A 25828-nucleotide genomic window follows, 5' to 3' on the forward strand; every position below is an offset into this window, starting at 1 on the left:
AGTGATATTTATGATTAAATTATTTTAATAAATATAATTTATATACAAGGAAAACGAAAGAGCCATTAATTTATATATATGTACTAGTCATTATTAGCCGAAAAATCAAGTATCAAGAGAAAATAGTTTATTTGAATTATATTTAGGATGTACTATTTTTTTATAAGTTGGTCTTATTTCTATTGTATATATTCGACATTTTCATAATTAAAATATCAATATTTTGAAATAATGCCTTTGATCTTTGCGCAAAACAATATTCAAAATACAAATTTAAAATACCAATTGCAACATTATATTTAATAAATTAATATAAATACATGCAAATGCATGTAATTTTTAACGCAACGATTTTGTATTTTCCTTGCTGCATTCATGTATGTATTTAAAATATTTGTAGTAAAAATAATATCGAACAATATTTCGTATAAAAACATTTTCACAATTCGTTTTTAATCAAAAATAAAAATTTACATATATATCGTTTATTAATTTTATGCTGCTTATGGATGAATTGATCGATGTGCGCGAAATATAATAGATGTAATGTTGATCGACATCGTGTAAAGCCAAAAGGGTTGAATCGGCCGTGCTAACCAATCGGACGGAATCGTAGATACATTAATAGTAGACGCATAATGTGATAATCGAAGTTCATGAATATGAAAATTTCTCGTCACTGGGCATATTGATTAATAATTACGATAGAACAAGTTTCAGCATTACGATTGCGCAATAGTATACTCGATTCACGCGGCCTCGAATCAGGAACGCTCAATGAATAATCTGTCCGCGATCGATCGAGAAATGGACGCATCTAAATATCCCAGGAAACCCATAACCGTAACTTTCTGTCATATATTTTCAATCGCAACCACCTGGAATTGAGCAAAAAAGATCAGTTTCGAAAATACGATATCTCATAAATTCTCAGAGCATCACGCGAATATACCACGTAACATATACCACGAATAAAGTATAAATGATTTAGAATTTAGAGCAATATTGTCTTCTTATATATATATATATATATATATATATATATATATATATATATATATATATATATATATATATCAGTAACTCTTTTCGTTTTAGTTTGTCTTGAAAATTATGATTAAAAAATATTATCGCAATTTTTATCAAATTTTATATCATAATATCATACAAGTTTTACATGTAAAAATAATTAATACTATTCAGTAATATACATATACACACATACACACACATGAATTTTCGCACGAGTTTATTTTTCACGTTGCACAACTGCATAAATTGTACGTTTATCACGCGCGATCGCCATAAAATTTGTCGACTATCGCATTTTACGATGAAGAAAAATTCCTTCAAGGAAAGGAGAATCGACGAATGCGTCCCTGAGGAAAACCGGAAGCGAAAAGAAGTGTCGTTTCTTACAGAAAAGATTCACGATTCTACCGGTTGTCATTGCACAGCTCCGACCTTTCGATTCCGTTTGCGAATACTCAAAAAATAAAAAGGCTCGAAGATAGGCGTTACCTAACGAATGCAACAACTGAGCCGGTTTGTTTCTCATGCGTTCATCTTTTTATTGCTTCTCTTTTTTAACGAAATGCTGAGTCATTTCGAAATTATGAATATAAGCACTTTTTATGGCAAAAATTATATTTAGAGTTTATAAGAATTACATGAAATATAAAATGAAATTAATATAAAACATATAAAGTCATATAAAGCATACAATGAGTTTATTTTATCATATAAGGCATATTAATTATCGAAAAAACAAATTAAAAATTGCATTACAATTAATTATTTTTTATATTTCTTAATATAAATAGAACATATAAAGTATCATGCGCAAATATTATACATACTTTTAATTTCTTTTTGCAATTTTGTTCTATAAATAATATCACATTTTATATTTTATTATGTTATATCTGGAATTGAAGAAAAATATTGAATATTTTTCTATATACATTTTGTTACATATAAATTCTTTAGAAAACGAGCTGTGCACCGGCAAATTCCGCGCTCTGGTAAAGCTAATGTGACATACAGCAAATGTATCATGTCATGTGAGAAGATCGTAAGATTAAATGCGATGCGAAATGCGCAATGTCTTTTCGATGCGAGAGATATTTTCAAGTTGTAGAAATATCTGTTAAAAATGTGGCTGCGATATAATAAATATACGACGCAAATAGTCGAAATCTTCGGAGACTTGGTACCACAGATTCACATTTTCATCAGGGAGAAATAAAATATTTACAATCTAGTAGAATGTCGTAACTTATACATACATTAAAGGATCACTGTATCTTCTATAACACAAATGTAGAAAGGCGGATATAACAATTGTGAAATATGCAAAAGTTGCAGGACTCGTTTTCGCGGATCCATTTAAAAATATTTCTCTCGAGTAATTGTGAAAGATGTTTCGAGAAATGTATATTAAAAATAATTTTTTAAATATCTGAAATATTTGCTACATAAGCCACGGGGAGTGGGAAAAATTTTGATTTAAACATAAATTATGTAAAAAACTTGGCATTTACATACATTTTATTTGTTAATTACTTGAACGCCGCTGAATTGCCAATCAAGAGATTCTTGATTATTATGTAAATTATAGTTTGCTAGATGTTTAGGATTAGCATACGATTAAGAAATACGATTTCATCGGATCCTGCTACATAAGTAACGATCCAAATGTATACCTTTCATGAAAATTCTTTACGAGGAATTGCTTATATGACGATCGAAATTGGCTCGTGTCGACATGCAAATTTTTTACACTTTCGCCGAATCTCCATGTACTCGATCTGTGGTCACACTCCCAAAACTCGCTCGCCTGCTTATATTTCATGAATGTAATCAGTACAGTTACTTAACGTATTCTCTTTCTCTCTTACCTCAATTTGAAAACGATTCTCGTGGATTTAATGTACTTCTTTCGCCGGTTTTTTTTCTCTTCTCTTACATCATATCGAAAATTTTCATTCTTTCCTTTTGCACTAATTTTTTTTCTTTTTTCTCTTACGTTGTATTGCTAAAAATTTATCGATTTATCGACCAAATTTTTTTCTCAATAATCAATTTGTTTATTGTGTATTATTATTAATTATTTCTTTTTATCCAGTTTGCCTTAATAAGCATGTATCTACGATATAGTAATTATTATTATTTTTGAGAAAATTTCAAAATCAAAACTTCATATATCATGACATATCTTGTAATCGGAATAGATAATATTAATTTATTTGCAATAAAAGGATAAATATTCTTCCACAATCGTATATGTTTTTTTGTTTTCTATCTGTGTAGAATTATTTTTGTTATATCTGGCAGATCAAACCTTTATTTTAATTATAAATTTATTGCAACAATTTTCAAATTCTATTATTGAGGATACTTGTTGTACTCGTATTTTATCACGGCAACCGCGGTACAGAATACAAACACTCATATTGTTTTAGTTTGATTATTATTTCGAACATTAGTTTAGGTATTATGAGTGAGAGTCGTAATAGAGAATTTATTATTTAAAATCTATTGGATTTTGTATTATTATAGATATATGTGAAAGCTTACATCACATGCATATCGAAATCGCATCTGCGATTCACGCGAAAAAAATATAATACCAGACGGGGACGCTTGTCTCTTTTCAAGCAGAAGCTACTTTCGTATTCATGGTGTAAAAATACAATATAAGAGTTATTGCAAGCAACAACAAATAAGGAAAATGTCACAGATGCAAACGCGCGGTAGATTGAAATCTAAAATATTTACCCGATATATGTGCAAATCATAAAATACATTATAAAAATTTTATAAATAATTCCATAGAAATAAAATTAAAATATGCAGAGATATGAAAATATAATTTCTTTGAGAAAGAGGGCGAGAGAGGAGAGAAAGAGGCAAAGAAATATATGAGAACAGTAATTGTCATTTCGTCGAATATATCGTTGTCATTTCGTTTGTCACTGGAGTTTGTCGTAGGCCAACGTCTGTTCGCTCAGCTCCGGTAACTTCGGCCGGATACATATTTCGGTTTCGCGAAATTATGCGCCGCTTGTGATTACCAAAGTGTGTACGTGTTTTCTGTAAGTGACGATTACACGAAACGGCGGGTTTCAGCGGGATGCGCGCGGAACTGCTTTTAACTAACCTATTATTACAATGTCGCGTGACACGAAGACCAGTTACATAGATTGTCAGGAACGTGTTAAAACTTCTTTCGTTCCGTCCACGTCGCTCTTTCTTGTTCATTATGCGAAACAAGACGAATCGAACGAGTCGAATGACCAGCAAAAATCGGTTCGACCTGTGACAAGGTCGATTGCGACCACTTATGCATCTGACACGGATGGTTGGTTCGAAAGAAATATTAATTGTAGAATTGTTAGCCTTTGGATTATATACACGCGAGAATTATATGCACGTGTTAACGTGAATCAGTAGTTGAAAGATTCAATATAATAATGAGTATCTTCTTTAATACTTCAGAATGTTTTAAATAATTTGAAAGTTAATTTTAAAGAAAATTACATTTAAATTAATTATTTCAAGTTCTTAATAAGTAGGTTGAATTACTGTTATATATTAAATTTTAATTAAAATTAAAAAAAGGGATAAAAACTGCTCTCACTATATTGTTATTATATCAATCATTTTTTCTCTTTTTTTAAATATATTCTATAAATGTATCTTTCTACCTGATCTTTCTACTTTGTCAAATTTTTATATAATCTTCGATAATGATTTTAATCTTTCTAATATTTTTTAAAAATATTTTACACTCTAATATCTTACTTATTATTTGTAGCTTTTTTAATTATTATTTGTATCTCCTTTAATATCCAAATTGTTCCATTTTAGAAGGAGATTATGAAACGTCTAGCGAAGGTATGATTCCCTTGAAACAAAGCGATACTGAAATTCGCAAAACTCAAACGAAAGAATCGCTCTGCGTTTATTTCGAGAACAAAAGCCCTTCCTTAAACAAACTCGTTGCATTTAATAAAAATGCACCTTTGATAAAGGAAGAAATTATTCCTGATTCGTCTCACAAATTAATAGAAAATAGTTTAATCCGGAAAATAATAACCATGAAAAATAATGTATCTGAGAATTTGACGAAGTCCAAGTCCTTGCCAATTCTGAAGAGTGAAATGTCAAATAATATTTTCACAAATTTCAAAGCAATTGATGTCTCATTAATATCCGAGTCATCGTTCGCGCGTGAAAAGAAAATGTCCATGATCGTTAAGAGGATGGCATCGCTCATTTCTGCAACGGTCTTAACGAGTGACACAACAACCAATTATCATGCTCAACAATACGAGGCGAGAAAAGTCGAGTCGAGAACGATGCCTATACCTTGCGTACGTTTATGGGCACTTAATATCAACGAATCAAGTAGTTTAAATTTTATAATGAAATTTTAGAAGAAAACAAATAGTAATATAAAAATTTTATTAATTATTTATTAAAATTTGTATATTTTTATTGTTTAAAAATATTTTAAAATTTACATATATAGTGATTTTAACTTTATTAAGATAAATAAGATATAAAGAATTGTATATAAAAAGGAGAGGGATAAATTGATCGTTCTTCCCACGATCACGATAGGCTTCATTCTCCATAGGATATGACACCTACGGCAATGATTAATGACGAGAAGTCAGGAGAACTCGCAGCGGAAGTGGCATTTCACAAAACGAAAAATAACCATCGCAGAATGGATTGGGATCCTTATCGTGATGCGAATCCGACATTTGTCAATGATGAAAGTGTTGCCAATTTAACGAATGACGGCGACCTCGTTGATGTTGCTAGAAATTCACGCTCTTCCATCAAGTCGGTCTACTTTCCGCCGAATCCATCTGATCCACCTGCTTTACCAAACGACATTGCCAAATTGAAGAAGCATCAACGAATATCCACTGACGTGGAAGCTTTGCTGAAAATAGACTGCGAATTGAGTCCACTTCGGTACCAATATAGCGAGATCATCGGGAAGACTCGGGCGTTGGGTCTGAGTGGTATGGGCTTCGACCTTGGCATTTCTTGTCGTCTAGATCAGCCGGACATATTTGACCGATTCGTGCTGTCACCGAATGAATCCAATTATCTTTTAAATCGCGATCAGATGTTCTTGCAACGTGCTACGACGAGCCGTAGCTTTGAAAATCGACCCGGTTTCGTCGATAATACTTCACCGTCTCCGACTTTCTCCGTGGTCGGTAAACCCGCTCCGACAGGCTCTCATACAAGCTGCTTGGACGACAGTTCGAACAGTCGGCAGAAGGCATTGAATTTTGCCATTCGCGACCTCTCTCGCACAGTCGAGAGCTTGAACGGTCTTCGATCTTGTAATCGGGTTGGAAAGAGCGCATCTTACCTTCCAACAACCAATAGTCATGCATCTCAGCAAGAGAATGTTCTAAATAAACGCTCTTGTGACGGATGCATTTCTAATAATAATTCTCAACCCTATCGCAACCCTAATTCTGTAATAAAAGGGACTTCTGCGTGGGATGGTTGGTCTGCTCATGAAAGAATCAATACGAGTCCTTCGAATATTCTTTGTAGAACAGAATATAATTCGCATCGATACCTTAATCAAACCATTGCAAATTCGCGGGCATCTAGCAATAATTTCATCGAAATCCGAAAACAGGAATCTTCGGTATCCATCTTGATTGACGATTGGTCCATCAAAAATGAAGAAACAACGAACAAATTGAATAAAGATTTTGAGACTCTTCCCGATCAAAATTTAATGGTTCAAACGGAATTCGCCATTCGCAATAGCAATCATTGCAAAAATACCTTATCCGAAACCGAACGCGTTGTCAAAAATGATCGGGGTTCTTCTCCATTTGAATTGAAATCGATCGATCATTATATAGATCGCGATCGACAAATGTCGCGCGCAGTTTCTGCTTCAACTTACGCTCTTCAGATCGGCGAAAATTTGAATACGAAATTTTGCACCACCGTCGAAAAACGTTACACCAGTAGGGCCGTTAGTCCTATTCGAGGTATTCTATCGACGACGGCATTTCCGAATAATATGCTACTTGCCAAAAGCGTGTCTAGCACTTTCATGCAACAAGTGCATGTCGATTCCACGACGGAAGTAGTAAAGGTCGAGCTTCCTTCGGAGATACGCTCTGTCGAAATCAATAGGAAAGATGATGCTGCAGGTGCAACAAGCAAGCGTGATTTTTGCGTTCAGAAGGTTGATTCTCAACGAGAAAATTCAGAAAATGTATCGAGATTTTCCGAATTCAAGAAAGATCAGGTAGATTTAACGACGGGACATAAAAAAGCGCAGCATCTTTGCCTGTCAAAAGAAAAGATCACGATCGTTCCTATTGTTCTCACTGATTGCATCCCGGAACAATCGAGATTCGTTGACATAGATTTTGCAGTCCCGAGACACGTTAATAAAAAGGTACCACAATTGAACTGTCAGCTCATTCCGTTTGAGGCAAGGAGATCTCGAAGGATGCCATCGTCATCGAGAGACGAAATATTTCAAAGCAATGCTGCGGATTCCGTTTGTTTAACCGATAAATTAAGAGCGACGAACGAAAAATACCGGAGAATGCACAGGACATCCGTTTCGCGCGCTAATCATAGTAGCTTGTATATTCGGGAGGATTACGTTCCTTCAAACATCGTAAGAAGTTCAAAGCGATCAACTCGAGTTACGACTTCAAATGCGAGAGCTGGCGAGAAAATGCGCGAATATTGCAAGCCAGTTGCGAAAGTGATACCCGGTATGAGGAGCTCGCCGGAAGATTTTCTTTGCGAGACGTGATTCTCTGCACGGCGCACAAGTGAGCTTAAATGTGCGTTTCGAGCACGCGAAGCACTTTAGCGAAGAAGCGATAAGCTCATCTCCAGAATTTCTCGAAGCCATTCAACCGAAGTAAGTTTCTCGCGCGAGAACGTTTTAAGAGAAACGACGGAAAGTTTAAATTTGACTCGCTAACGATAAACCGCTCGTAGGATAGGATCGCGACGTATGCGATCGCCGTATATAAAAGCTTATGCGAATCATCAATATCGGTGTCGTAATATCGAAGAGGAAACGTGGAATAGAAAATTTTCCCAAGGGCACGTTTATTCCACTGAATTTTGTTTCGTTATAAAACAAGATTGAAATTCACCGAAAATAGCGAAAAAGCAAAAAAAAAAAAAAGAAAAACCGCACGGTTCTATCGAAAAACGCAGATTGCACAGGATGATGGAATTACAGAAAAACTATTGTTGCTAAACAAATATACATATGATACGTGTTCACTAAACGTTGGAGAGAGAATTGGAGTTGAATAATCTTCTAAGTATTTTAAGGATATGAGAGAGCCGATCAAAAAGAGTACTGATATAAGAATGAGATGAAATTCGGGAGGATTTTCCGTTTACGGCCTAGATGCTTTCCATGCATATTAGGCAATCTTTTTATCCTTTACGTTTATTTTTTATGTTTAGTTTTATTAGGCAATCTTTTTATCTTTTATGTACTTTATTCCAAGTATATTGTGACACATTGTATATATCGCTGTTACAAATTCAAGCAGCAAACGAGTAGCAAATACAAATGTGTAACGAAATAAATTTATATATTTTAATGTAACATATAAATATTTTTTATTATTATTACACAATTCCAGAAAAATTTTATTGCAAATATTTGGTAAATTTTTTTGACGAAATATAGAATTAGCATACAGTCGTATAAATGATGTTTTTCACCGTTAAAGTTTTTTTGAAAACATTTTTTTATTTGACTTATATATTCTCGGTTATTCAAGAGTGCAAGTCACGAAGAAACTGCGATATTGCTGTACTAATCGTACGTAAATATACTTCATTCTCATGTCTTTTATGCATGATTTGGCGCTAAAACGGATCTGGTTATCTTTGCGGTGTCATTGACGCGCTAAGTTATGATAAGTGGTGACAGAACATCAAGAATTGTCGCGACGTGCAATATGTGTCTTGGCAAACTGGTTTTTTATGCGAGAGATTCTCTTCAATCGAACTTATTTTACTGAATGTTAAATTGTTATTGCTAGTAAATATACCGACACGATTCGTATGTCGTTCGTGATACAAGTTCATTATAACTGCAGATTATTACGAATAAGATGGCACATAATTAATGATTACGTGGAACTTCACGAGTAATCTCGTCAGTCTTTGCCATTAGTTTTACTGATGCAATATGCTTTTACCTCGCTGCTTCGCACGATCGGGTTCCCTAATTAATAGAAAGTTGCCTGCATAAAATCCATCTCTCGATATATTTAAGGAGCGAAAATATTTGCGAGAAAAGCAGCGGATAATTAACAAAAATATAATCTGCAAAGTTGCGACCTCGCAAATTGGCAAACTCTGGGATACTCTTTTCTACTTTTCACTCTTTTTACCGGCTCTGGTTTTCTCTTGCATATCTTTTTTTTTTGTTACCAGACCTTGCGTCCATTGTCTGTCTCGCTCAACATGAAGCCAGATGTCGATGTTGTATCTTCTTTCGACACCGAAAGAATTTCTTTTCACATTACTTGTGCATTTTTCACCAACGAACGATACATAACTGCTATTTTCCTCACGTTTCGGACGATAAAGCCACCCGAGAGTCACGAGTTTTTATCAAGCTCCATAACGGAGGTTATCAATAATCATATATTTTTTATTCATTTTTATATACATTTTTATCAATCATTTGTATCAGTGTCATTTGATATCACAATGTAAAAAAATTTTTAAGTTCTACGTATATTATATCCTCGTTTTCATCATCACTCCATAATACGTGGACAATTTATAATATGTGGTCAGATAATATTGTTATCGTATTATTACTTTGGCATTGTTTTTTATCTCGCAAATATTAAATTTTCCCGATTTATTAATATTATTGGCCGTTACATTTCTATCATTGTGTCGTTATGTTATTTTTTACGGTCGCTTTTACTGCGATATATAATGAGTTGACATAATGCGCACCGCAAGAGTGATTTCTATATCCGCAACATAAAATTTATAATATCTGTGCTACCGCATCACTTAAAATCACAGAACGGGCGCTATTTTGACGGATCACTGAATTTAGATGCTATGATATCTATGCTGGCACACTCGATGCTTGCATGTTTTTACGATAATTTACGATAATAAACGCGTCGTTGGCGATCTTCCAAACAATTTGCCTTTTCCGAGCGTGGTTATATGAGATGCCAAGAGGTCACTGTTGACTTCTTACCATCTGTTACTCTACATGAACCCAACTGTGCGAATCTGATGAATCTTATAGTTGATAGTAATCTATAAAATTCAATTAAATTCAATCGCACTTGAATTAATTTTTTCTTTCTAAAATCTGTGATTAAAGAGAAGAATTTTCTATTTACATGTGAGCAATATGATGATAATGAATATTTTTTTTATTTTTAAATTCTAAAAATTCATTTGTGTAATTTTTGAAATTAAATTTCTCTGAAGAAAATCATGTTTGTTTTATTTTTATTTTGTTTACAAGAATCTAATATTGATGAGTTGTCATATCTTGCATAAATGCTTTTATCTTATACATAGAAGCTTTTAACTTTTTCAGATTGGATTATTCATGCTTATACAATATACTGTCGAGTATCCAACACCATTTTCATGTCAAGAGATTTATACTTTTTACAAATGAAAATGTCGTCTTGTCAGAGAAATATGAAATTCCATTTAACGCTCATTTTTTTCATGGCCTGATAAAGTTTACGATTTAAACACATTTTGATATCATTGCAATTTGTGATATTACTAGATAAATGTAAAATCTTTTAAAGTTTGAATTTTTCTTAAAGGTAACTTAAAACGCTTTCTTTTTAACAATTGGAAATATTAAAAAATATTTTACATTTATTATAGATACATATGTTATCAATATCAACATAAATTGTAATTTTCTATAAATTATAGAGTTAAAAGGAATTAATAATAACAAGAAAAAGTTGATATTTTATGTTAAATCTGTCGAACTTAGGTTAAGAAGGAAATAAAATTATCATTATAAGATTTTTTTCTTCCCTAATAGATCAATAATTTATGTTATTCCTATCAAGTTTAGAAGTTTAACAGAACCAAAGTGTTTAGAGATTATGCAGAAAGCAAGGCTGTTTTCTCACCAAATGTAAACTACAAAAGTTTCTCTTGTGAATTTTCCCGCAAAATTTTTCAAAGTAATTCAATTATAAAAATTATAAAAATCTTATTATTTCTCTTTTATTCATTTTTTGGATATTTATAAGGATATTGAATAATTAAAACTTTCTTACATAATGCGCAAGAAATTTAGCATAGAATTTAGTATTCATTTTAATCTCGTTAAGATAAATTTATTTATGAGTTAATTAATCTATCTTCGTAATATAAGAATAATAGATTTCAAAATTCTGTTATTGTTGATGTTATAATCAATTATCATGGGCCAATGTATCTTGTTATAAAAATATAATGATTTTATGCCTAACAAGTTCTTTATCTTATTGTTAGTTAAGTGATTCTTTTTAGGATTTTGAAAATTAATTTAAATTAATTTTAAAAAAATCTTCTATACTTTTATAAATGTGATGTTACAATTTTATTATTATTTTATGAAGAGAGATTATAAAATAATAATAAAATTGTAACATCACATTTATAAAAGTATAGAAGATTTTTTTAAAATTAATTTAAATTAATTTTCAAAATCCTAAAAAGAATCATTTAACTAACAATAAGATAAAGAACTTGTTAGGCATAAAATCATTATAATATTTTTATAACAAGATACATTGGCCCATGATAATTGATTATAACATCAACAATAACAGAATTTTGAAATCTATTATTCTTATATTACGAAGATAGATTAATTAACTCATAAATAAATTTATCTTAACGAGATTAAAATGAATACTAAATTCTATGCTAAATTTATATATATATATATATATATATATATATATATATATATAAAATATTCAATCAAACTTTTCCCAAAATCTCTCGAAGTTTCTAATTTTGTTTACTTTTATGACTTGAATAATTTCAAGAAAAATATATGAAATGTTGTTGAAAGCACTTTTCGTTCTATTTTGCGATTGTCAGCAAACACGTATTTACTTTGCGTTACATTTCCAACATTTCTTGACAGCCTTAAAGTACGACATATCGATATCATGATATTTTCAGGTTTTGAACAAGAAACTATAGACATATTATTGTCATGATATATTATTGACATATATTGTGAATGATGTGAGTGACGATTCAATAAGAATAATGCAATGCCTTTTGATTATGTATATCGTATATCATTAAATCATTCTGGAACTAATATCGAGACTATTGCATTCATACACGATGGATTAAAAGTATTATTTCTTTGGCAGCAACGAAATTTGGCTGATGTAAATTTTTATTTCTAATAATATCTTTCACAGGATTAAATACTTTCTTGAAATAGGCGCGAGTGTGATGCGTATATGCAACGCTTTTCAAATTCACCGTCAGTTTATAATGTTTGTTTGCTTTATCGTATAATATTTATAGAATTTCAAAACGACAAAATTTTAAGCGCGTTGCTAAGAAAAGCAGAATATTCTTGTCTTGTGCGTCAATTTTAGTGACGGAACCGTATATATGATGATCTTAAAATACTTCTTCGCGACCGAAGTTATATAATTCATGCTTGGTTTCGCAAAATGCTGTTCATAATCCCGCTGATGAATATTAGCTGTTCCTCGCGTCCCGAGCTTCAAAGTTTCCATTTTAATTTGCCATTGATTAGATATGCAGGATAAAGTTTCGTTCGCGTTCCTGCATTGACTAATAAACGCGCAGCGTTTTAGGATGAACCTTCATTTGAATTCGATGAAAACCGTTTAATTACACAGACAAATCCGATGTCAAGATAAATTCTCAACTCATTGTCAGTTGAAATGAGTAAGGTAACTATATTCTTCTATGGCCGAGATTCACAAAAGCGGGTTACATCGTATTTTCTATTTTAAATGCATTAAATACGTCCGAGAAAGAGATCTATTTTTAAATCAAATATATATATGTATATATTTAATGTAGTAAAGACTTCATTAAAATAGAGATCAAAGGCTTTTTCCTATTTTCCGCCGTAATATTGTTAAAAAAAGATTGAGTTATTTTATTGGAATCTATTTTGATATAAGATACAGAGCATCGCGCATATCCACCTCTGATATATTTTACGGTATTCTCGTAATCTCCGTAAAAATAGCGTTATACACGACTGGAGTGCCGGAGAGTAACGAGTACGCGCTCTGATGATAGATTGGAGCAATTAATTCCATTCGATGCTGCTATAATTTACACAACTTGTAAAATATTTGAAGTCATTATATATGCAATATTTACGAGACTCGCAATTTCGCTGAATTTCTTAAAAAGAAAACATAGAAATTATTCGTTGGTAAAACTACATGTATCATTCATATATGTAAACGTTGGACGGACCACTTTCCTTGGTCCTGTCTAATTATTAGGCATGACCTCGAAAGAATAATACTCGGCAATTAACCCAATTAACATTAGTTTGGGCTTTTAGTTGGCCGTCTTTATTTAAAAGTCTGATCAACTTTTCTCACAGTTCTTCTTCCTTGCAAGGCCGCCGTCGTCTTCGTTGCGAATTCCAAGCTGTCGTCGATCTCGTTAAAATAACGTCTCTTAAAGTGCTTTGTGCGAAAGAAGTTTGAATAATAGAGAAATCAGATCACTAAAATCCCGAATTGTGTAATGAAATTATACTATCGCACGAAAAATGTTTATTTCAATAAATATTAAAATTAAATCTTTTAAATAAATTGAATCGTGACTTATCGATCAGGCCAGATATTTCAAAAATGCGATACGTAATTATTATATCTTTTGGAAGAATTGCGTCGTGGAACGTAGCGAACCATCAGTGAACTCGAAGAGAAAGAAACATACGCGTCTTTTGCCGCTATACGATTGATTATTTGTACAATGCAAATATTAGCTCGATCGAATGATGTTTTACTTGATAACGCGGAATTCCTCGTGATAAATCATTATCGTACTTTATTCGACCGTTGCAAGCGTTCGCGAGTTGATCGCATGTGCGATCATAATCACTAACGCATAGCGCAGACAGATTAATATGTTCGCGACATTTAATCCTATACGACGCATGAATCCTCTACTGAATCAGCAGTATCGATTTCTCATTTGCTTGTCGATGTATATCGGGTATTTATGCGTTTCTAAGGCGCGTATAATGTCGTGCGAGCGAATGCGTTCGTCGAAACGTGAACAATGATTGAGAACCGATCCGTAAATTAACGCGTCAGATCTTCGATTTACGTTGAATAATTGTTTCAAGTACATTTTAACATTTCAATATCACGATATAACAGTAATAATTAATTATAATTAAATTCTTAAATGTTAAATTTCGTCGGAGTTAACATTTTAATACAAATTATCATTCGTATATAGAATCTATGTGAAATTAGAATTTATATTTCAGTGACTTGTTTATCTTCATAAACATTTCACAGTAATCTAGATTAATTTCATTAAAATTATTTTCATTAAAAAGTTAGTAAAAATATTTTCAGATATATGTTTTATATCTTGAACATATGCATATATTTTTTACATTGATGTAAAAAGGAGTATTCTTTGTAAAATATATTTTACACTACAAATATACCTTCTTTTATGGATAAAATTAATTTATAATGAACGATACAGTAATAAAACTTTATTTATATTTTTCGGACATTAATACATTCTTATCAGTATCGTGTATTAATATGTCATTAATGAATATTTAAATAACATGTTTTATGTCTGATTTTACTAGAATTTTCTTTCGCATTCTCGAATAAATAATACTTTAATAATTGCTTTTTATATTTTCTATCTATTTTATTATTATTTGATATTGATTATTTTAATAATATTTATGAATTTATATGTAGTTTCAAGTAATGTAAAAACGTTCAAATCTGCAAATAAAAAATTAAATTTGCACTTAGAAATTTCACAAATCAGAAGCACCGATAAATGTCGAGCTTCCGAGAAATGTCGCTGTCCATTAAAGAAAGTTGAATTACGTTAGTAGATTAAACTTGCCTGGGAATTCTTCTTTTAAAAGAGCGTTTATGGTATATTACTTTAATATAGTTAGAAACGAAGTCACGTATTAGCTTGATTATGGAGAGAGCGGTCATTTTAGAAGAGATTTCTCAAACATTGAAATTCCATTACTCTGTTTCCCCTGAGAGAAACCGCAGATAATTTCAAGTAATGTCGAATTTGAGTTAAAACAGATAAACCCTCAGGATGAGGGTTGACCTCGAGATATTTCGTTCGGGTATTTCGAGAAACGCGAAAAAACGAGGGAAATTTTCCTGTATTTCTGTAAAATTTATCAAGTAGAGGTTATTATTAACGAAGAGTTAATATTAAATTTTTTCCGCGCACATTTTCGATGTCGAATAGACGCTTTGATTAATGCAATGTATATTATTATATTTGAATTATAGTTTAATATATATATTATTATATTTGAATTATAAGTTCAATATATATAAATATGCAAAAAAAAAACAATAAATCATAACGTTATTCAATTATAACATAACGTTATAATCATAACGTTTTTCAATTATTTCATGCCAAAAAACTAAAACACACATTGTGTGCTCGCATACTATATAAGGCTAAACGCACCTTAACACTTGCCAGATGTTAACCATGTAACCACGCTCGGTGCGTATGCATGCACGCGTGACATCATATGACAAATTATTCCGTCTCCGCATCGGTGTCGTAACTCGGCTCCGGGATTATTGCCGTACAGACACTATATGCGTTGTAACTGCTTCGCGAGGCAAAACCGCAGATAATAAAATAGTATTAGATCAGAATGTATAATTAATATTTTTTCGAGAGAATGAATGAAAGAAAAATTAATCATATTTTAATACACACGCAAACAAACATTTATAAGTGGCGGCAAACCGCGAATATTAAAAAAAGCATCTTAAACGTTTGTAATTGCACATCAATTTAATGACAAAAAGTATTGCGTGCTTAATTATTTGTGTGTGATAATTGATGGCATGTATGGAAAACGAGATTGTATGATTGCTTGAATTTTTATGCGGCAAATTGTCGATTAAAAAACATAAATGTATCATGAACTTATGATAATTATATATCGATCTTGAACGTCTACCTGATTGTTACGATGATTCGATTTTATTTTTTATTTTATTATTTTATATATATTTTTTTTCTGCAATTCTCAATCTCCGAGATATTACGTAAATGGATAATGTAACAAAATAATCTGTACATTGTATGCGTACGTCAGTAACATTGGAACTCATGGAATGCAAGATATATATCTTAACGATATGTATTTAAAATTTATTTTCGTGTCTATCCATCATATCACTATTTAATGTGTAAATTTATTCGTGGTTCATTTTGTATAACGTGACGCAAACGAGATAAATACTTAGATACGTTTTTCTCTTTGTGTGTAGGAGAATACGATATATATTTAGTAGAATTATGTACGGCCACGTGAGAAACATAATTTGTATTCTTACGCAATGCAACTCGTGGCGTTAATTAGCATGTCGTGTAACGTGCGCCTATTCGTTGTAACGAACAACGTTACGTGGCACAAAAGTATTTTATCCCATATCGAGATACAATATCGCACAATTTGACAGATCTAAGATTTGCGATGAATTTAAATGTACGTGCATTTGTATGCACTTCAATTGAATTTCTATGTATCTCGAAATCGATACTCGATATTTCCGTTATTTTAATAATAGAAAAAAAACGAGTTTTCACTGTGAGCACACTTGAAATTCTTCAAACGGATCCCTCGCGTGAGTACGATTTTCCGCTAGATTGGGCAGGAAAAGAAATTTTTTCCATTTCTTTGAACCTTCTCAGAGGCTTTATGCGCATCGCGACTTCCACAATTTTATACGACAAAATGTAAATCCTCTCATTTCGAGAAAAACCGACAATTAAACTTTTCTCAGTACTGATTTTTATTTTATAATCTAAAAATTTTTATAATCTAAAAATTACCTTATCATTATTTTGCAAATATTGATAAAATCTTATTTAAAAGTGTTTTTAATCTGTGTATAATAATTCAAAATATAGTTTATGTGTATATATTTATGATGTAACTTTATATAATCAACTTTTATAATAAATTACTAAATTTTTCATACATGATGTACACAGAAAAAAAATAAGTGTCAAATCAAAATTTATATACTTAAACTAACGCGTTCATTGTTTCGTATATACGTAACAATTTATAATCTTCTTAGAAGAATTTAATAATTTTAAATTTCAACAATATTATAGTCTTATTTCAATATTGTAATTATCACCTTAAGAATATATAATTATTTAATTCTATTTTAAGAAAATTATAATCTTTGATTTAAAAATGTTATTTTCTATCTAACATTATTTCTTTTCCATTCAAGAAAATTAAATCTTAAATCATAAGAATATATTTTTCTTGATTGAACTATATAAAATTGTTTCATTTAAGTAAGCAATTATATTTTTCTTTAATTAACGCAATATAGTCTCATTTCAAGATGTTAAAACTAAATATATTTTCAAAACAAGAATATCCTTTTTTTCTGTGTATGATCCGAGTATCTTTATAAATCTTTTATCTTGTGACTATCTGTGTGTACATGTGTATATATAATGCATGCATTTATCTATGTAAATAAATTTTTTTTGGTGTCATGATTAGTAATCTTGTCACATTCATTTAGCGATGAACGCGCAGTACGGTAGTCTGAAAATATTCATCGATACAGGTGCGCAATATATATGAACGTAGTTTGAACGTGTAAATATGAAAAATACCGATAAGTCACACTTGTGCTGCTTGATACGCGAGAGGCAGCGAGTTCTTATCAGCGAAAACTTATGAAAAAAAAGAACAGATCGAAGAATATCGTTGTGATACTGTAAATTCAAAGATATATCACTGTCTAATACTAATATGCGACAGGGATAGAACCCAAAGGAATCATATATTTTATAAGATTTAAGGATTTAGAGAACGTGGGCGATTTGATAAGCTTAGTACACACAAAAGACTAAGTCTTATTTCTTGCTTCTGTTAAATCAGTGGGAAGATACAATGGAACAAAAATACATATTGCGAGAATATGCTTCTAAAAGATTAGAAACAGACATCCTCATTGTACACATCTGCATCACACACATTTCCTTTCTCATATCACTACTACTATTACTAATATTCCTGTAATATTATTCCTGTAATGTATGATTGGCTGTAAATTTAAATTACTCTAATTTTTTTACTTAGCATCTTTTAATCCTATTTAGTACAGTTTGAAAATTAATATGGTATGGTAATTACAATCTCTTTTATAATACTTTTCTTTTACTTCTGTTATAAAATATTATGTCACTTGTTTAATTACGAGAAAGAAACTTTTTTTTTAATAATTAGATAACAGTTTAAATAAAAACAGGTTAATTTGTAAGATTAATTTTCGTGATCGTGAAAGTAGTTTTAACATGTCTATGTTAAAATTTTCTTTTGCCGCTATTCAAATATTTTGCTTTATATTAGCTTTCTATTACGGGAAGAGAATTATTTAGCTTTTAAACGCAGTTGATATTTCTATTTCACGCCGACACATTTCTAACGTTTTCTTTAGATTTATGAAAAGATGAAGTATCACGAACCAAGCTTACCACTAGGGATACTCGTAACTTAAGGATTAAGGATCTATTTGTCCGACATGATTACGCAATATCAAAGAAAACTCTCTCAGCCCCAGTTCCGCCCTAACATTTTCTGAAAATTTCTAAGCTCCTCCACCACTTCATGATTTATGTATGATCGTTTTGTGAAAACAGCTTCCGAATAAATGTACGCGTGTAAAATATACAATTTTATTCGGCAAAAAATATTATTCATATTTATATTTATAGTGTTACTGTACGATAATAATACACTAATTAAGAGGTAATGAAATCTCTTCATTTTTCTTTCCCGAATCGAATTCCAATCCCTGATCTTTCGGGAAAAGAGGGTCCATTGCTTCGCAATAAATTATCGGAGGTATCGTCGCTATCGTTGCACCGGCCTCGAAAACTGGCTTATCAGTGGACAGTGGATCGTAAAAGTCCATACCGTAAAGTGACGTCGGTTCCCGATCGCGAACACCTCCGTTATCATATTTTGCGATCCGGTTCAGAGCCGCTTTTGAAACTTTAACGAGCACGTCGCGTGCGAGGATAACGAACTATATTATGTATTAGATCACTCGTGTGAGACTGAATTTTTCTTTCTTCTTCCCTTCTTGTTTCACCCTGAGGAACGAGTCGCGCAATTATTGGAAAATTGACGGGGTTGATGATGTGCCTTAAACTTTGTACGTGCATCCATTACATCGAAATTGAATTTCAAAAATGCTTGACTTTGTCGAAACTCGTTCTTGTTATGTTACAACTAAGCATCTCGCGTCAAACGAGACGACTTATTATGAATATAAACTCAGGAGTGGCTGGGAAAACCGTTGTGAGCCAAATTTATCGAAAGTGTCGATTTAATCAAAATTTAAAAATATAGTACATCTACTTTACAACGATATATCTTGATGTAAACTATTATTTCAATTATTACCTAGAAGATTTCAAACTGCATTCAGAATTGTAAAAACAGCCATTAGATTAAAGATTGAAAATATACATTTTCAATGCTAGAATAACAGACTGCGTGGGAGGTAATATATTTTCGTAAAAGGATACTAGAATGTATCTCATATACCATCTTCATTGACAGAAATGTTACATACGATGTTACACTTTGCGGAGAATACGATCGATGCATTCATCCGTATCAATGGACTAACGAAATCACGCGAAATAGACGCGAAGCGAGTTGTGCCATCGGACTTAAATCTACTTGGATCGAAAAGTTTCATCTCAGTTCGCCGGAAGCAAGTTTAGTATTCCGCGAGTCTTATCCGGATAAATTGCTGCATCCGGGAAAATATACAAAACGATACATCGTGATAATCCATAATCGCAGTGTCTCATTCGTTTGTATATTCTTTCCATGGTCCATAATACATATTACTTTCTTATACATATACGTATAACATCTATTCATCTCGATATAATCTGAAAAAAGAGAATTTTCCCCTTTCAAGAGGAAATATGACTCGATATGGCTCTACTAGTGTGACAATTAATCGAAAGTCTTTCGACGAGAATTCAGGAATGCGTGGCGTCATGAAGTTTCGTTACCGCAACCGGGTTGAAAAGTCGAGAGTGATTTGGCTCGGGCTCGTCTGGTCTCGACGAGAGATTTTCACGGCGGAAGTTGGCGAGCGCGACGCGGTGTTTTGCCCTCCGGCCGCCGGGTGGTGGTTCCCGATATTACGGTTCGGAAGCCTTTATCCTTGCCCTCGCCCGAGAACAAATTTGAACCCGGACACGAGCGAGAGAACGCTCCTCTCCGTCAGCGCTCGTACGTTTTCGCCGCCGCGGGTCGACCGGTCGCCCCCATCGTCGCTCGTGCGCCGACGTAGCTCGGGGTCGACAGGCAGCGCGAGGGTAGTTTCGCGCCCGTCTACCCCCGGCCTGCTCGTCCCGTGTTTTACCACCCCGGCTCGGTCGTCGTCGACGTTCGTCGGTGGCGGCCGAAGTCGCGCGAGTTTAGCACGCGACTCTTCCTACAAGTACGCGCTCCGACCACGTACGGGCTTCATTCATCGTGACACAGCGCGCACCGCCGCGCGCGGTGCGTTACGTGCGTGCCTGCGTGCCTGCGTGCGAGCGAACGGACGAGCGTGCAAGCGAAGTGCGTGCGTCGCAAATCGGCGGCCCGCGCGCGATTCCCACCTCTATCTGTCTGTCTGTCTGTCCGTCTTTATCTCCGTTCCCTCTATCTGCCTCTCCGCCTCTGGTATTCTCTCTCTTTCCTTCTCGTTTCTACGTTAGTCGGAAAGCAAAGTCAGTCGCGTTTCGTGCCGGCTGGTGTGCGCGTCGCTTGGCGCACCCGGGAAGCTACCAACACGGACGCAAAGAGTGTCGTGACGCGTTCGTTTAGACGTGCTCGGGTCAAAAGTTGTTTCCCGACGCGAGTGCATCGGCCGGGACGACCATCAGCTGCGACGCTCGTCGCGCGATGCGTCGCGATCCCGATCGCGTCGCGACGCATCGATATCACGATCGGTGCGACGATACGGCCGAGTGCGGGAGGTTTCGCGCCTTGCCGAAATTTCGGGCCGTCGAGACGGGCGACCTTCGCGGCTCCGCCACCTTCGCTGTCCTCCGGCGTTCGCGCACCGTAGTGATAAGCGGACGGCTGTGTAACTCGCGAAACGAGGATTCCTCGAGAGCCGTTATCGAGGACGTCGACTGTTCCCGGCTCGCTCTGCGGCTCCTCGACTCCGATTTCGTCGAGAGGCAGGCGCGTCGCTCGCGAGTGCTGTTTACGCGCGCGTGTTCTCGTCGCGGCGTTTCACGCGCCTATAAATTCCGAAGAGTGAGAGCGCGCTGCAAAACGACCCGGTAAAACCGCCGTTTTACGACCTCGAGAAAATTGCTTCGGTGCGTCGCCTCGTATGCGTTTGCGATCGTCAAACGCGTTAGGCCAAGTAGTCCTTCTCGCTCCGAAACGTTCTCCAGGAGAACGAAATTCTTTGTAGGGTAAGTACCGCACAGGAATGCGATCGAGCCATCCCGTACATGTTCGCCAGGAGTGATTTCATGCCCCTTTCGAATGCATCAACGATGATGACGATTAAACGTTTGAATGTCTACGAGTGTTTCAAGCGTTTCGAGTGTTTATCAAATGTATTGTTCTGAGGAGTTTCTCCTCTCCAAATGAAAATTATTAGATTGAAAGCTAACGAGATAATTCATTAATTTCCTTGTAGAAATAATTGGTGGTTCTCAAGGTATTTTCTTAAGAAAACTAATAATATGATAATTATTCAAGTAAATAGATATATGTAAAGCAAACTTTTCGATCGTTTATCGATTAATCTCGATTGAGTATCTAGTTGGAATTTTTTTTCTTTCGTAAAATATAAAATCAATTTTACATTAAACGAGTCAAGTTGCGAATTTTAATTTTAATAATTTTTTTTAGTGAGACATGCAGAAAAGATGCATTTTGCGTTAAATTTGCACGGTTTTATTTAAGCTATCGCAGAGTAAGAAATGCTTGACATTGAAATATTTTCTCCTCATAAATACGATTTTTTTTATAAATATCTTCTTTGGAAATCAAATTGATCAATTGATCATTAATTGTAACGTTCTTTTTCTCGGTAACATGACACAGACGACAGAATATTCTTCTGGGAATATACATAAAATTTCTTTATTTTATATTTATACTGTCGCCAGACTGCTCATCGATCAATGTCGTTTTACGAAACGCGGTTTTCGACAGACTTGGGTAATCAAGTTCGCTTTTCCAATCGCGTCTACGAATAAGAAGGCATACAAACGTGGTAAAAAAAACGGAGCAAATCCCCTACACTCTCTAAATCAAATAAGATACGTTTTATTACTTTTCTTTGCATCTTTTTTATGTGATTCTTGAAAAAGTCCCGTCTGAAAAAGTGAAAAGTAAAAAGCTCTTTGGATCGCTCACGATCGAGAAGCTGTAACATTCCGTTTCAAAGTGGTCAAAAGTTTGAAATAGACTTCGCGTCAAAGATCAAAGTATTCGTGGCTGAAAGCCACCTACGTACGGCAGGACATTGTGCAGAGCAATAGAATCGCGATGTTGTGCAGTACATCATTGTATGATCAAAGTGACTCATAACTTCATGGACGTGAAGATGCTTCGTCTATAAATAGGCGTTTCGATTGATATAGGAACGAATTAATCGTCGCAATTATTTCTGCGTAATTTTCTCGAGCAAATGACTCGTCGAAGAGAGATGCGCTTAGGTTTCTCGTCGCTGCGCTTGCCAAATGCAATCGGTAGCAATTAGGAGAAAATTTAACGGGGCTGTCGAGTAACTTTTCGTTTGTTCGCGGTGACAAGTGAATTCTGCGAAGGAAGAGGAAATTTTATAGAGCCAAATTGTTCGCAGATAAACGCGATTTGTCGCGTGAGGTAGTACACGATTGTTCGCGGACGTGGCTATTTCTCTTCGTTGAGTAATATTTGTTTCCGCTTTCCACGTACAACAATCTATCGATAAAATGTCAGCGAGGAGGACGACAATCGTTTCGCGTTACCGCGCTTTTCGGTTAAAAGAAGAAGTCTCTTCTATCTCGCGCAATAGAATGAAACAAATATTTACGTCGTTCCACGTGCAGGCAAATCTCTTCATGCATAGAAGCTGTAAAATTTCATTTTACGATAGAAAATTGTATAGTGCTATCATTGCATCCTGTTGTCTTTAACATTCAAACTATTTTACAAGTTTAAATGTAATATTAAGATATTATCTTTATTAAGATATTGTTGGAAAAATGTGATTCAATGTTTATACATTAAAAATCAATTTATTGTCATATTAAGCATATTTCATTAGCATTTATATAGTTCTCTTATCTCTTTTTATTTCTCTCTCTCTCTCTCTCTTCTAGAATATTTATATAAGATATACTTCTTTTATTTCAACATAAAACGTAGTAAAGATATTCCGTACTCTCATAATTAATTTTAAAGAGGTATTATTATGGTTGCACTGAATTTATCGTGCGCACATGCAAGGCTTTGAATATTTATACAACAAATTTTATGCAGATATTATATCATTATAATTGTTAACTGTTTGATATGTTTTTTATTTTCGTATCGAATTTTATTTTATTGTTTTTCTTATTTTTGTTGCTTTCTGTCTTCAAAAATCGATTTTAGAAAAGATATCTGCGAAATAAGATACAATTATTAAAAATATTTAATAAATTGATTCACTTTATTTTTGCACGTTTTAAATTATTCTTTATACATTCTCGATACATCATTTATCTTTTGAAACATTTTTCTCTTTTATAAACATTAAGTGTATTGAAATATTATGTCAAGCGAGGACTCGCAAAAAACTTTATTCAACTTTAATTTATTTGCCAATCTCACACACATTATTGGAGATTTTTTTATTGCTACGGAACAATAAATTTGCAAAAGTTGTAGCGATTATTTAGTTTCTTAACGGGGGAGAAGAAACACAAAATATTATCAATCATAATTATAACATGAAGCAGATTGCCACTTGCGATATCATTAGTTCTTCTCGCTGTCACAATAAAGAATAAACGAACAAGTATAGAGACAAGATTGACGAGACGAAAAAACTCTATGTTGACCAACGTCAATTATATAATTTCGTAAGAACCTTCATCTTGTACTTTATTAAAGAAAGCTAGTCGAGAGAAGCTACTTATTATAAATCTCGTGTATATTTCATTTTCGGAATAATCTATTTAGCTGGTATACAGTGTGACTTTTCGAGTTTTCCTGTCGTGTTTCTTTATTTTATAATTCAAGAAATTAAAACTGTGTGAATCAGTTTATTTCGAAACTTGCAAGAGTAGTTACTGTTTTATAATTCTGTTTTATAACTTTATAATTCGAGATTTGTGTGTAATTTTTAACATAACACAATTTTAAAGCTGAAAATAGATCATAATGACAGTATATCTAAAGAGTTTGTGTTTCACATATACATATGGTTAATAAACCTCCATTTGCAAATTATATGAAACGAACGTTTCATAAAACATGCTTTTTATCATAGAGCGTGACGATAATCTAATTTGCTATTAATTCACGCGTATATTAAATATGATTATACGCAGAGAGAGATGGAAATGGTCGAATATTCACAATTCTTCATGAGTGAACAATCTGGAAACTTATAATCGGATCACTGCTCGCTTTTGACGTACAAAACATCGTTATGCACAGTGCGATCATGTACATTTGATAAAAGATTAGATTTTATATACAATATATATATATACAGGGTGTCCCTGAGCATGTGTTCACGTACTTGTGAGGAGGTAGAGCGCAGTAAATTAAATAAAGAAATGGTGATATTTTCAACTTTTGATTCCGACCGGAAATACGCCATCCGGATCGGAAGTTGAATTTTTTTAGAGGAATATGGTACTTTTTATTACAGATTCGAATTGTACGTGAAAAAATAAGAAACTTTTGTATCAAACGTTTTTTCTGAAAGTGCCTCTGTCAATCTTAAAATTGACCTTGAAAGTAACTATGATGAACTTTCAATAATTAATATTTCTATTATTATTACAAAAATCGTTACATGGAATAGGATTTCTTTATTTAATTTACTGCGCTCTACCTCCTCACAAGTGCGTGAGCACATGCTCAGGGACACCCTGTATATATGTTGTATTGGAAATATATATATATATATTCCGAATTATGTATTTTATATTATAGAAATATATTTTAAGATAATAAAAATATATGCATCATATCAGTTATGAAACTTTAATAAATTAAAATTGTCTAATTGAAAACTAATGATTTCACACATCAGTCAAGTACATAGAATATAATAGTGTGATTTACATGAAAATAATTTGAAACTTTCTGTTTGTATATTTTACGTGTATTCTCTTGCAAAATTGTTTAATTTGAAATACTTATTGTAACTTGAAATATCGTTTTTGATTGATTTTAAATATAATGAGTATTTGGCTCCTATTATATAGTTACATATCA

General features: G+C 33.2%; 2 protein-coding genes across 9 annotated transcripts in view; both read left to right on the forward strand.

The window, feature by feature from the left end:
- Dnc (phosphodiesterase dunce) overlaps positions 1-25828 on the forward strand; it is a 315712-nt gene that overhangs the window by 115862 nt on the left and 174022 nt on the right. For 3 of the 7 annotated variants that reach the window (XM_083101568.1, XM_083101569.1, XM_083101570.1), the window contains exon 1: positions 20870-21810. The exons of the other annotated variants lie outside the window; for them this stretch is intronic. The gene's annotated coding sequence lies outside the window, so the exon portion shown is untranslated. Of the gene's footprint in view, positions 1-20869; positions 21811-25828 lie in introns of those variants that run through there. 7 annotated transcript variants of the gene reach the window in all.
- Positions 3962-8660, forward strand: LOC145973101 (uncharacterized). Of its 2 annotated transcripts, XM_083102291.1 has the most exons (4): positions 3962-4363; positions 4873-4899; positions 5197-5378; positions 5645-8660. In XM_083102291.1, exons 1-4 carry the CDS (start codon positions 4174-4176, stop codon positions 7826-7828), a joined length of 2583 nt encoding a protein of 860 aa, XP_082958417.1. In that variant the 5' UTR covers positions 3962-4173; the 3' UTR covers positions 7829-8660. The 2 variants fall into 2 exon arrangements, with proteins under 2 accessions (XP_082958417.1, XP_082958416.1); XM_083102290.1 differs by having other exon boundaries at positions 4873-5378; positions 5645-8659.

The sequence above is a fragment of the Camponotus vicinus genome, unplaced genomic scaffold (assembly GCF_025532165.1).
Source record: "Camponotus vicinus isolate PSW18456_S1 unplaced genomic scaffold, iyCamVici1.0 SCAF_6, whole genome shotgun sequence".
NCBI lineage: Eukaryota > Metazoa > Arthropoda > Insecta > Hymenoptera > Formicidae > Camponotus > Camponotus vicinus.